This window comes from Melanaphis sacchari, unplaced genomic scaffold (genome assembly GCF_002803265.2).
Source record: "Melanaphis sacchari strain LSU unplaced genomic scaffold, SCAv2.0 Contig154_pilon_pilon, whole genome shotgun sequence".
NCBI classification, from domain to species: domain Eukaryota; kingdom Metazoa; phylum Arthropoda; class Insecta; order Hemiptera; family Aphididae; genus Melanaphis; species Melanaphis sacchari.
Genome location: NW_020270685.1, coordinates 274557 through 289327, shown reverse-complemented (window position 1 = coordinate 289327; position 14771 = coordinate 274557). Strand labels below are relative to the sequence as shown.

Sequence of the window (14771 nt, the reverse complement as noted above, 5' to 3'; positions counted from 1 at the left end):
AAGAGCAAAAAAAAAAGTCGATAAAATTAAAAACTTCTGTATTAATATTATTATATTATTTGTATTTATACTTAAATGTTAATTTTTTAATTTAAAAATGTAACATGGACCAGATAAAAAAGATAAGCTGACCGCCAGTTGCCGTAGTATAAAATTCTACTGCTCCATTGGCGAGCCATTCATATAGCCTCATTAGTCATTACTGTATATAACACGCTATATTTAAGTCTAGCTACATAGTGTTAGTCATATAATAGAATATATATATATATATATATATATATATACTACGTGTTTATGGATGATAATTGATTGATGATTACAGAAAAATGTCATTAGTTTACGAATTCACGACAAAAAAAAAAAAAATAAATAAATTTACAAATGAATAAAATAATAGCAAATCACGAAATATCATGTTGAAATATAACATTAGTTAGATTTATAATATAGACTTTATAGTTTACTTAGGTATTGACTATTGAGTAAAATAAAATTGTCGTTTTATCAATGACCATTACAATACACAATTATATTTTTTATGTTTAAGATTAAATAAGAATTACCTAATCTAATTTCCGAGTTATTCATCAATTTGCCAAGATATTAATTATTAATTACTTCTTGTTTTTAAACCATTTATCATCATGCAATGTTTATAAGAAATAGATTCTTAGAACGAGTTCTTATGCATAGGTTTATATACAAGTTCGATAATAGAATTCTCGGATCAGCGAAAAATGAAAATTAACTAATATTTTTCGTCACTTAAAAACTTTACTGTTTTTGATATTGTTGTTTTAGTGCTAAAAGCACTTAAGATTTATTTTACATTAGGCATCATAACATTGTAATCACTCAGTTGTGAGCAGCTGCTATGGTTTGCAAGGTCATATAGATAAATAACATTTCGCGAGACCTACATATATTATGTGTAGAAAATACATATTAATTATTATCCTAGAACTTCTCTTGAAACTAATACATAAATATAAATAGATGCCTACAAACATTTTAAATCTTCTATAAACTATATTTTTAAAAATATTACCTGTATATCATACTTATTTGGGATTCGCGTGAATAACGAGTCTACAATTATAATTACCGATGTACTTAGTCAATCACCGGTGACTGCTGTTATTTTCTGTTGAACGATATTTGCTTCAACATATTTGATATATAACATTTTCATTTTTCTGGTTTGCCGCGAATAGACACGCAATATTTCTTGTTATTAATGAGTAAAGTGTATGATTACACTATAGTTTGTAGACATAATACGATTTTAAAATGAGTTTGGAAATTATTTTCATGTTTATTAATTATCTTTTAGTTAAAACATTTAACATAGGTATACCTATATGTTCAAAAGTCTACTAAATATTTTGAACATTTTCATTAATAGGTACGTCATTTTTATCATTCGATACAAAAAATAAATGTCAAATATAATAGCAAAAAATTAACAAAAAGCTATACTAAGCTTTTAAAGGATATTTATACATGAATCGTTAATCAATCAGTTGCTTAAGTGTTGCTTTTGTATGAATCTTAAAATGTATAATTACTTATAGTATAATATTATGAGCTCCGGGCCGCGACCTACGATATAATCAGCCCATAACAATTTATGGTGACCAAACTATGGTTAATGTAGGTCTTCATCTGCTCACCTCAATTGACGCTGCTTGGTTCTGGGTAGGTATATGTATAATATATAAATGTTATATCTACTCGGCACTCGATATGCATTATTACAGCGCTCTCGTCATGTACCTATATATATTTTTATTACCCTTAATCCTTATTATTATTATTTGATATTTAATATTTTCATTCGTCGCGATCGTTGTCATTACACGCCAAAATAGTACAGTAACCCAGTGTTAGTTTGTGTTGGGTAAAAACTTTCAAGTAAATGGTCTACACCCACATGTGTTGTCACCGTCGTTAGAAAGTTAATAACATACGTAAGTTGCAGCCCGTGCTTATGTCATGTATACGTTAATTGTGTCCGGCGGAAAATTCGATACTATTTTTTTACTATTAATTATTATTGCATAGTATTGCAACTGTAGAGATATACAACACTACAACGAATACAATATGTTAGTTCATCGATAACCTTTGAAGTGCATGAATTAGTTGGTGATTTTTCATTGAAAACTAAAAAAAATTACTCAGATTTGTGAAGCAATTGTGATTTAAATTTTTACTTTATTCAATATAATTCTCATAAGCCACAGTAAATAAATAAATTAAAATGTGTAATCTAAAATGTAAACAATAATAATTAACATAAAATGTATAAAAAATTTAAAAACCAATATTATTAACCATAATATCAATATTGTAATAGTAATATTAACAGTCCTAAGTCTGATAAAATGAGAAGGAAATGTTTAGTTAAAACTATGTAACACAAGAACATTTTACATTTTAATATAAAAAATAACTGGGTCACAATTTATATGTGTACCATAGATATGCGGGATGCAATTTACATTTGCACAAAAAATACTAGGGACGTAATTTACATCAAAAAGGTACATCAGGACGCAACTCACAATCACCCGTTTGGAACGTAGTAGGTATACACTATACAATAAAATTCGTATAATGGGTAGCAGCAAGTTTGCGTTCGGGTAGAATCGATTTTGTTTCGTTACTCCATTGCTGTATTGGAGTAAAAATGTGATTCTCTCTCGATGGTTTTATGATTTAGTTTTCAAGCGAGTTATGAATAGTGAGTAAGCATGTAAAATACTGAAATATTAAAATGCTCGTGGCTAATCGAAACGATTTAAAGAAAATAGGTAGAGCACCGTAAAACCGACGAGATAGCTGTAACGTATCACGAAATATGCACTCAACCTCTGAATATTCGCTCTAAAGTCGTGTTGCTATAACCTAAGTCCTACCCGAACGCGCAAATGATTCGCCACCGTAATGGACGATATTGCAGATCGAAGCAGAAGACTACTTGTGTAGAGGCGCGACGTGCGGGTGTAGCGGCGGCGCGCCCCGTCAAAGACAGCGATGGGCACGGCGCGCGTACGCGGGCAACTCGAAAAGCCGAGCGGTGCTCGTCGTTCGCACGCGCGGTCTGCGACAACCCGCCGAGTGGGGCGAAAGGGTGGGCAGTGGGCTACGATCTTCCGTAACCCGGGCAAGTCCTCCTGTTGCCCACCACCCCACCGGCGCGGTCAGGCGTGGCTCGACAGCGTCAAAATAATGATAATAATAATAGTAATAATAGTGTCGTTGAAATATAATGCGATACGACGCGGCGCCGTGCGGACCGTCTCGCGCAGGTGCATCCGCGGAACACCCGTCGCGACGGCGCTCCGCGCACCCGAAAACCGTCGTCGACCGTGTGACCCGCTGGGTATAGGTGGTTTTTGCGTTTACGGTTTACTATTACTATATGTAGGTGTGTACCTATATATCGTATTTACAATAATAATAAATGCAATAATATTATACGGTACGGCTCGCAGCGCGCAGTCGTATAGCGCGTACAAACGTACAACATTATCGTACGCAATATCATTGGGTATTATTCTTTCGCACTGTACCTGTGCCCTGTGGGCTATGATATTATATTAAATTATAATATTATATTATATTATACGTAACGCGCAATAGTGATAAATGATAATAATAATACAATTTCGGTTATAATACAGTCATAATAATAATAAGAATAATAATAATAATATAACGTAGTGCTGGGTACACCCGTGCCGTTTAACGTCTATATTATACACAATATATATATATATATATATACACGACGACAACGTACACGATAACGGCGTTCATTGTGCGAGGTGTAGCGGGTCGGGGCGCGGTGTCAGCGGCACGATGATCCGTAGTCATTTCTAGCTGCTGTCGTTGTCAGCAGTAGTCGTCAGTCACCGCTCTCGCAACTTGGTACCCGTTTCGCTCGCTGTTGTCTCGCTGGTCGCTGTGGCGTCTGCGGTGTCCGGTGTCCCTGTGTGTGTGTGTGTGTGTGTGTGGGTGTGCGTGTACGTGTGTCGTCGGGTGACGCGCCCGTTATCTATCGGTTCCGTCGGCGCCACCGCTGCAGTGGCCGGGCGCGAAGTCGAGCGATAATCCCTCGGCGGCGGCGTTTTCCTCCCCGATTCGCCGTTTTCCCCGTCGCTTTCCCGCGCGACCAACGACCCACCCATCAAGCCGAGACGACGATGAAGCTTTTCTAACGCTGCCCAGACAGGAAAACCGTCACGATGCAGACCATTTCGGTGAGCAACTGCCTGCAGGACTCGCCCAAGTTCAGGTAAGTCACGGACCGCCGATTTCGGACGGCGCGACTACGACGTGTCGGCGCGTTGTTGCTCGTTTCGTAAACGGACAGGCTGGTAAAGGCGATCTATCAGTGGCGATCACTTACGCGGTCTTTGCGATAGACGGCTAGTTGTAAAATCTGTCACCGCCGCTAGCCTCGATTAATATAAATGCATTGATGTTTACCAATGGTAACTCACTACCCACTACGTTTTTAAATCCTAATTTAAAATCACATGCATGAATAAAACTAAACTAAAAAAAATTGACAATATTACTTATCAAAATTACAGCCTGTTTATTGTGTACTTGGTCTGTTTTGGAGTAGACAACATGGTAAATTATATTTCTTGTGTCTAAAGATTTTTAATCTGTGCCCTAATTTTACTCGTTGTCAAATTATGTGTTTAATAGAAACTCGCCCTTAGCATTTAACTACAGTGATCAGGAATAGTGACTAAACAATAGTGCAGTAGATATAAATGTGTAATGTATTAGCACTATAGTGTATCAAATGTCACAAAAATTACTGCTACCTACCTACTTGATAATAGTTAAAAATGTTCTATGATTATGAAAATTTTAAATTTCAAAATGATATAAAATTATGTTTGTAGAAAGCGCATTGTTATCATTATTATTTTTGTTATATGTCATTTAATGGTGACCGATAAAAATTCACTTTTATTTGAAATATAAATGTATATAGAAATATTCTTGTATAATTTGCTTGCATATAAAACGTTAAAAGTTTTATCCATGTTCATAAAACCTTTATCATTCCCAATTTTTTACTAGCTATATGCGAAAAAGCTTATTGGAAGTCTTAAATCATTTTATGAGTAATTAAAAATTAACGATTGATGATTAAAAAACAAAGTATGATTTATGCATTTATGTATTTATGTTTTACTAAATTTATATATGTATTATTAGTAAACCAAAAATCTATACTTTATTTTATTATTATTTTAATTTTGATACCCACTTTATTTAATATTAACAATATTTATTTTAATACAGTTGACTAGATAATATAATATATAGAATCATGCAGTAGACTGCATACGACAAGAATACCTGTATTTTACTAGTATAATAGTCATTAATAACACAACTTAATATATTATGATTACAATTGATCCCAGAAAACATTTTTTTTTAGATGTAGCAAAAAAGTAGCAATGATGATAATAAGCTTCTCTTTTTAAATAACTTTAGGGTTAGCACATTACATAAAACAGTAGCATCTCAACCACTTTCCTTTTATATTAAAATATAAATTGCCACACAGCTCATAAGGGGTGGATGAATAGGTACATAGGAGTATAAAAATTAATTCTGTGTTTCATGTATTTAATAGTTAACATTGTCATAGCTTTTAACATTATCTGAACAAATTAAAAAATATAATTAATGACAAAGAAGTCAATTATCAAACCTATTTTAATAATAATAAATTTTAGCAACTTAACATTATCACTAATTATTTATTATTATTCCAAGTTTGTTTAATGATTAAATTGTATAAAAATATAATAATATATTGTGTTGAAAATGTAAATTTTTGTTAGACATTGAGATGATGCTAACTATTTTTTACTAGTTATTATTTAAAATATAAAAATGATGTTGAATTTATCATTATTAAAATTAAATAATCTCTTATACTTAGTCTACAAACTAAATTCAAATTACTTGCCTATACTATAAAACTTATGTATATATTTAATTTCAGGACACAACTTGATCGCCATGAGTCCAATATTGATTTACTGGAACATAGGTTAGAAAAGGTAATTATATGTTTTTTTTTTTTAATTCAATTTTACTACTAAAGACCAGATTTATATGCATTTTAAATTGTAAAATATGCATGCAAACATACACTAAAAAAATGCATAACATACAGAATAAAATTTTTATATTTATTAATTTTATAAAAAAATATAATTTAATTTATTATGGTAATTGGGAAAACAATAAGTTATCAAAGTATAATAAAATTAGATAAAATAAGTAAAACCACATCTTCGCTATAAAACTCGTACAATCAACATATATAGAACTTAAGTAATTTATTTTTAGCGTTTGAATATTTTTTAAGACATAAAATATTTGATATTATATAAACGTACCTATAATCTGTTTTTTTTGCTCAACACCTTTTTGGATCGTTAGATGTATATTTGTACGGTTTTTTGTTAAATTATACAAAAATACACAGTATAAAATTTTGATATTTAATCAATCAATTAATAATTTGTGGACACTCATTGACTGTGTGTATATGATGTTGGAAATAGTAACATGCATTTTATACAAAATCTGTTCTTTAGTTATTACTAATTACTTGTATCACTATTCACCTTAATATTTAAATTAAACTATTATTATTAATTTAGGTTGTAAAAGTATACAGTCTTATGATTGATTCTGGGAAGACATATGTAAGCCAACAATCATTATTTGCAAATAGTTTATGGGAAATGGGACTTTGTTTCCGTGATGACACATCTTCGACTAAAAATTTAAATAAAATAATTCATGCTCTTCAAGAAATGAACAAATTTTTAACTACATTCCTGGATCAGGCATCACGAACCGTTTTGAACAACTTAACAGTATTTGTTAAAGAGTGAGTTTTTAGAATATTGTATTAATAATTATAATTTAAATATATGTGTATATATTCTTACTTTATTTATTTGTGTAGAGATATTAAGGCAAGCAAAGAATCCAAGCATATATTTGAAAAGGCAACATATGAACTTGACGCTGCTCTATTAAGGAACTCCCAGGTGTTAAAATCTCGTCCACAAGAAGCAGATGAAGTACTAAGTCAACTTGCATCAGCAAGAAGTTCTTTTCGTCATGCTGCCTTAGATCATGTGCATTGTATTACTATGCTTTTAACTAGGAAAAAACCTGAAATATTTTCAACAGTAAGTAATTAGTTTTTTGTATACTGTTTGAGTACAGGGACAAAGAATCTAAGTTATATATGTTAAAGGTTGTACATTATTTACATTTTAATGACATATAAAAATATTACTATTGTTAAATCTTGCATTAATGAAAAATAGTAGGGAAAATTTTTTTTATTAACTATAAAATTTTGAAATGTTAATAATGTAATTTTAACATTTGACTTAAAAAAAGTTCATTATCCCTATTCTTGAATAATTAATATAATATAAATGCCAAAAATTCTTATTTTTTTTTTTTTTGTTTTAGCTATTGTCTTATATCCAAGCGTGGGGTACATATTTTCATCAAGGTTTTACTTTAACTGAAGATTTACAAGATTTTATTCAGAATCTGAACAAAGAAGTAGTCTTAATGACTGCCGAAGCAGCTGAAATGGAAAATCAACTTAGTGAACATCACAAATTGGTTGACAGGTTCAGAATTGATGTGTATTAAATAGTTATTGTTAATAATTCATTAATTTATGTAGTAATAAGTATTATTTTTAAATTAAAGCAATGATACGGTTATGATAAATGGTGATTGTGAAAATGGTGAAAAGGGGAAAGATGTGATACGTATTGAAGGCTACCTGTACAAGCGAACAAGTAATGCTTTCAAAACATGGAATAGACGATGGTTTTACCTAAAGAATAATCAGTTGGCTTATAGTAAAAGAAATGGTTGGTAATTTAATTAAAAATAGGTTTACGTGTAAATAAGTTTTTAAATATTTTCAGGTAAATAAGTAAAAAAAAAAATTCAAATTCTTAAATTTAATCTGAATTGAATTTATGTGTTTAATGTCCAGTTGAAGGATGATAATATTTATGTAATTGTCTTATTAGAAAATCTTACAATTGTTTTATTAATCCTCTTAAATTTTTTAGGTGAAAATTTATTTACTGTTATGGAAGATGATCTAGGAATTTGTTCTGTGAAGCCAGCATATGATGCAGAAAGAAGGTTTTGTTTTGAAGTTTTATCTCCATCTAAGTAAGTGCTAATATAAGATATTTATCTTAACTGAACTAACTAAATAATTGGTTTGTTTTTTTTTTTCTACAGAAGTCACATTTTACAAGCTGATTCTGAGTATGTATACAAGTTATGGATAGAAACTATTCAACAAGGTATTGAAAATGCAATACGTAATCGTCCCCAACCAAAACCTAATCAAGATGATGATAGTTCAAATGAAAATTTTCAGACTCCAAAAATTAAAAAGTCGAAGTAATTTTTTTACTAGAAATTGTTTTTATTAATTTTTATTATGTTTAATTATTTTAATTACTCAGGACATTGGATGTGCTTGTTAAAATTCCTGGTAATGAAAAATGTTGCGATTGTAAAGCACCAAATCCAGATTGGGCTAGCATAAATTTGGGCATAACATTATGTATTGGTTAGTATTTAAATATTATTTTAAAGAATTTCAAAAAATATACTTATTACTAATAATTATCATTATATTAGTAAATTGTTTCCATTTTCATTCCTTGTTTAATAAGTATTTTTATTTTAGAATGTTCTGGTGTACATCGAAGTCTTGGCGTTCATTATAGTAAAGTTCGTTCATTAACACTTGATGACTGGGAACCAGAAATTTTAAAAGTTTTGGCTGAAGTTGGAAACTCTGTGGTCAATGAAGTTTATGAATATAATGTTCCTGATACAGTTGTACGTGCTTCAGCAAAATGTCTTGGGTAGGTGTTTAATTATAACTTTTAAATTTTAGTTAAATGTATTGTCACTAATTTTACATTAATATATATTTTAGTCCAATCCGTGAACAATGGATTCGAAATAAGTATGTTGATCGCCTATTTGTGAAGCCAATACCTAATAATGAATTGATATTGGAAGAATTTAATACAAGAAAATGGAGTGTCCGCAAAGTTAGACGACGTGGAGTCCAATCTACAGTAAAAAATGAGAAAAAAGATAATGTCATGGTAATTGGTGGCAATGCTAAAAGCATATCTTTAGATGTTATTAGTAGCGATGACGATTCTACAATTAGTGATGATGGAACAGATGGTAGGAAAATTAAGAAAACTATTTTAATTTTAAAATAATGTTAAACTATTTTGATAGTTGTAGAAGAAGATATATCTACATTGAGGCCAGATATGCTGCTTTATCGAGCTGCAGCAGCGCATAATCTACCAGTAATGTGTCATGCAATAGCAACAGGAGCAGATAGAAATTGGAAAAATCCAAATGACAACGGACGGACTTCACTCTTTCAAGCTATACTCAGTGTAAGGTTCATTTTAAATACTTGCATTCACTAATGTACATCAAGTTTTCCTTAAATTATAATTTACTTATAATATATGTTATCATTACAGGGTTCTGTGATGGCTTGTGAGTATTTGATACTAAATGCATCTGACATTAACGTTCAAGACGATCATGGGCAAACTCCTCTGTTTTTCGCTACACAATTAGGTACATTTTCTTGTTATTTGTAATGTTCTATTATTTATTTTTGATATATATTTTTTAATTAATATGTTTGAATCAATATGTATTATATTATATTTAATTTTCCTATTTATAATCAGAATAGGAAAACCATACTATTTATCTATTGTTAATAGTAGACATTTGTAACTTTCTACAAACCATTTTAAAACTTATTAATTGGCACTTTAGTAGCTTGTGTGTAGCTAAATATTTAACTCATCAAATTATAAATTTCTAAATTATCATTGAAGTTCTCTAAACATTTTAATATCATTTTTAATGACTACAATAACTTTAAAACATTTAAGGAGGGAGCATGGAGCAACATTAATACAAATATAAAAAAATGTTAATGTGCTTAACATATTTATGTTAAATATATGCAGTATTAACAAAAATGTTGAAGAACTACGTACGATATCAAATTTAATTTTGTAGGCATAATTTTAAATATCATATCTTGCTTTGATGAAATAGTAGATTTATTAGACATCATATTAGCTTACTCAGCATATATCATGTATAATAAATTTTGTAATTTTTTTTTTTCAGGCCATACAGCACAAGTATGCCTTCTTTTGAAACATAAAGCAAATCAATATCTTAAGGATAATGACAACATTGAACCGTTAGATGTAGCTACAAAACAGGCCAATGCGAATATAGTAACATTGTATGTATTTTTTTTACCTAATACTCATCAAGTATATAATTTGATTTTGATATTTTAGTTTTTAAAACTTTTATTTTATTTTCTTGTCAAAGAAATAAAATAAATTGCATACTATTTTATTTTCTTTCAGAAATTGTATGATCATTTCATTTATTTTTTGTTACTAGTATGCAAATAATAATTGACTGGTTGTTATACCTCTTGTGTTCATAAATTATCTTGAACATTTAATTAAATTATTGATTCTTAATAATCTTTTTTTTTTATTGATTAATGTGTTTATCTTAGGCTCAAAATCAGTCGTCTGAATGATCAGTCTGAAATTCCAGAATCTTTTAAAGATGCAGTACGAGATTTCACTCAGCTTACATTCAGCCCTTTACATAAATGATTATTGAACAAAAATTAGCTTTTAAATAAATCGTTATACTTTATTACTCTACAAGACTTCTCTGGTTTTTACAAAGATATGAATCTTTTAGGTTCATTAAGACTATATGTTGATGAACAAAATACTATTGAATACATTATTATATTTATGTTTAAGTGTTTTTTGCCTAATGTTGTTTTAATAATTTTTTTTTATTTTTAAATACTTCTATTAGAGTTACCTTATATTATAATGTTATAAACGATAAATAAATATTAATTACAATTATTTTTATTATTATTATTATTTTATTGCATTTTAAGCATAATTACATCGAACACGTTTTTAATAAACAATATACATTTCCTATCGGTTTACCTCGTTATTTGTGAAGCTGTTATAATTATTACAATTTATTTCCTATTTGTTGAATATTTTATAGGATTTTGATGAGTAACTAACATATTTTTAAACTAATTGTCTTAATAGTTGATAATAAAATAGGAAAAAGAAACAAATATAAACACAACTCTTGTTTGTATTTTTTTTTTTTACAGTAATATTAATTTATAAATGGCTGTTATATGATTTATAATGTTCCTGGTATATTTTATTGCTACTTTTATGTTTAAAAATACAAGTTAAACAAAAGATAGTATATATTTTAAGTTTTAGTTTCATGTTTATTCATATTGAATTACTGTTGTATAGCATTTTAACTTTGGACAGAGGTGCTCTGCTAAATAAGTTTATAATAAAACATACATTTATCTTTAGTGTAAAAACAAGAAGTTATTAATGATATTATTAAATTAAATTTACTATTTTTAAGTTGTTAATGTATTAATTGTTTAAATTGACATTAAATATTAAAATTATAATATTATTTATTGATATAGAAAATGTGATAAATAACTGTATTGCTATCCTAAATTTATGAGCTAGATTGATTATCTGAACAGATTTGTTTTAAGTTAAAACAAATCTAAATTTTTAATTTTACGTATATTTTTATTTTCAGCAGTTTTTTTTTTTTTTTGGATAAATTTTTATTTTGAAAATTGTTTTTATCAAGATTTATAAAAACTACCGTCCAACATACAACACCAGATGTATATGGCTAATATTTTGTAATTCAAGCCCTAAAACAAAGGTCCAAGAATCAGGGGCCAATTTGATGTTACTAAATAAAATGTTTTCTTGAAATAATTTATAGAAAAAAAAAATGCAACATACAATATTTTTTACATTCACATGTAAAAGCTTATATTATATATATATATATTATAACGGTTAATAGTTATTGACTAAGTTAAAAAAATCATGGTTAAAAATAGAAACTATTTTTGAAATAGATTTAGGTAATGTTTATTGGAAGTTGGGACTATTACTTTTTATTGATATTATATGAAATTATTAGTTTCATTATATGATTAGTGATCATCAAAAAACCATAAATTCTATTAAAATTGGTAAACTAAGACAAAATTCATAACAGCCAAAAATAAAATATTGGGAATCTGCATTGAAGATTTTTAATTTCGGCTTCTAACTATTGATTCATTTTTGTTTGTACTATTTTTATCTATTTCAGATTGAATTATATTCTAATGAACCAATTAATTGTCAAAGGTTAATATTTAATCAAAATAATTACTTACACAATTTGATTTATTTAAATACTGATTTGAATTTAATTAAGTTAATTAATTTAACTATAAATAAGGATTTTTTTCTAATAATATATTGTTATTTAAACGTTATATAAATAGTTTATTAAATTATTATGTATACCTAAGTACTACAAAAATATTAAATAATTAATTAATTAGTTATAATTAAAATAGTAAATAAGTTAAAATTATGTTGAAAAAGATTCAGTAATTAATGAGTTTAATAATAAAAAATGTATATCTATCATTTTAATATTATAATAAATTTGTAATTGTTGTATGTAAATATTATAATAACAAAATTAAAATCAATGTGTAATGATTCAAGTTAATTGACTTATTAATAGAGGCTAAATTTAAAAAAATGATTCACAAAATTGTAGGTATCTTTGAAATTATTCTGGTTTGCATACGTCTATGCTATTCATTGATATATAATTCAAAGGTAACCACATAGCGCTACACATAAATCACCACTCTGGGTATAGAAGAAAAAAATGTCTAATCAATTAAGTTCAACAATCAATCAATGTGATTGTTCATTTTTAGATTTGACTAGTTAAAAAGTTAATTTTTTAAGTTGGTATTAGAAATTTATAAACTATAAATTGTATTGTTTTATTGTTACATGACCTTCAATAAAATTGGTATATTAAATAAAAAAATAAAATAATATTTGTTTAATTCTTTGTGTATAGTTAAAATTAATAAATAATATATTATGTTAAGTAAAAGGGTATTTACGTTGTACAGTGTGCATTATGATAAAAGTTCCATAAAATTGTTTTTTTTTTTAATTTAGTAAATTAGAAAGATGCAGTCACTCATTATGTGATTTATATAGTAAAATTTTTAAAAAAATAGATAAAAAGAAAAAAATTATACAGAAAATTTTTCTAAACTGAGTTCAGTAAATATTTTTTTCCTTATTAAATTTTAACTTATCAAATTAAATATGGTTTGTCAACTGTTTACTTCTAACTTATTAACCTCATGTTCTTTTAATTTAACTTGCCCACCTTTGACAATCGGTATGGTGTATGGGATAAGCTAATGCTCACCAATAGTTATGTATAATACTTTTAATAAAATTCAATGGAGTCCAAAGGCTTAATTAAATAGCAGGACAAATTCTAAAATATCAGGTAGGATATTTAGTTTAGAAAATTTTAAGCCCGCAAAAGATTAAAAAAATAAAAATAATAACCGTTCTGCCGTATGTAGTAGACGTCTAGTGAAACTACTAACTAGCCATTAAGTGACTGTAACATGTTAAATCTGAATTCAATGATAAATCATTATAAACATAAAAGAATTCTGAGCAAAGAAAGTTTATCGGTCTTTGAGCCTTCTTTACTAAGTATACTAAGATCGTTAGTATCTGTTAAAATGTCACTACATTTTTACAATATACCTGTGAAAAATCATAAAAAAATGATTTCATAAATATGATTCACAAAATTGGCCTATTTTCTTGTATTATACTTCTATTTCTATGTTTTTATCTTTAGTTTAATGCTAGAGTTAAGTTTAAAGAAGTAGAAATAAGTTATTTTAATATCAAACCCATAAACTAAGAGCATTTGTCATCAATATATTTTAACAAATAAATATTTAATATATGATTTGTATATATGTATGTAAATCAATAATTATTGGTAATATAATTTTGTTTTTCATTTATTTTACGTTGAGTAAAATAATTTTTAATTGAATATCCTTGAAGAGTTATATGGCACAATGAATATAGTTTATAACAAGCTTTGTGTGCAATGTCATACAAGTTGAAAGTGAATAAATATTTTTTTTCATAGATTTTTATTTGATTGATGTTACACACAAATATTTGTACAAAATATAGTTTGACATATTTTATTTTAAATATTTTAATTTTTAATGACATAAAAAAATAAATAGATAAATATTGTTTTATAATAAAATTTTAAAACCAAAAATATTTATACATTTCTTTTCATTATTATTAATATTTTAACTATTCAGTATAATTCATACATAAATATATTATTTATATACATATATATATTAGCATATTATTACAACATATTAATAAAATAAATATTTATAAATCTTTTCTACTGTGTTTATTGCACATATAATATTATTAAAAATTAAAAATTATCATAAATTAAATAAAACAAAAATAAGAAATTCTAAAATTAAACATTGTAAAATAAAGTTACTAACAAAAATGATTAAATGTGATGTAGTCAATGATAAAATATGTAAAAATTAAATTTCTTTCAAGTCGGACGCTATTTAATAAATATACGACATTTTG

General features: G+C 27.4%; 1 protein-coding gene across 2 annotated transcripts; it reads left to right on the top strand.

Annotated features, from left to right (window-relative positions):
* The first annotated feature begins 3740 nt into the window (after positions 1-3740).
* LOC112592060 (arf-GAP with coiled-coil, ANK repeat and PH domain-containing protein 3) lies at positions 3741-10977 on the top strand. 2 transcript variants are annotated; one of them, XM_025336034.1, is made up of 15 exons: positions 3741-4306; positions 6053-6110; positions 6720-6952; positions 7031-7259; positions 7552-7718; positions 7801-7967; positions 8175-8280; positions 8353-8517; positions 8583-8689; positions 8810-8990; positions 9065-9324; positions 9388-9548; positions 9639-9738; positions 10309-10429; positions 10718-10977. In XM_025336034.1, the coding sequence occupies exons 1-15, from the start codon at positions 4257-4259 to the stop codon at positions 10818-10820; spliced, it is 2208 nt and encodes a 735-aa protein (XP_025191819.1). In that variant the 5' UTR covers positions 3741-4256; the 3' UTR covers positions 10821-10977. The 2 variants fall into 2 exon arrangements, with proteins under 2 accessions (XP_025191819.1, XP_025191818.1); XM_025336033.1 differs by having other exon boundaries at positions 3743-4306; positions 9382-9548; positions 10718-10976.
* Positions 10978-14771: the final 3794 nt, after the last annotated feature.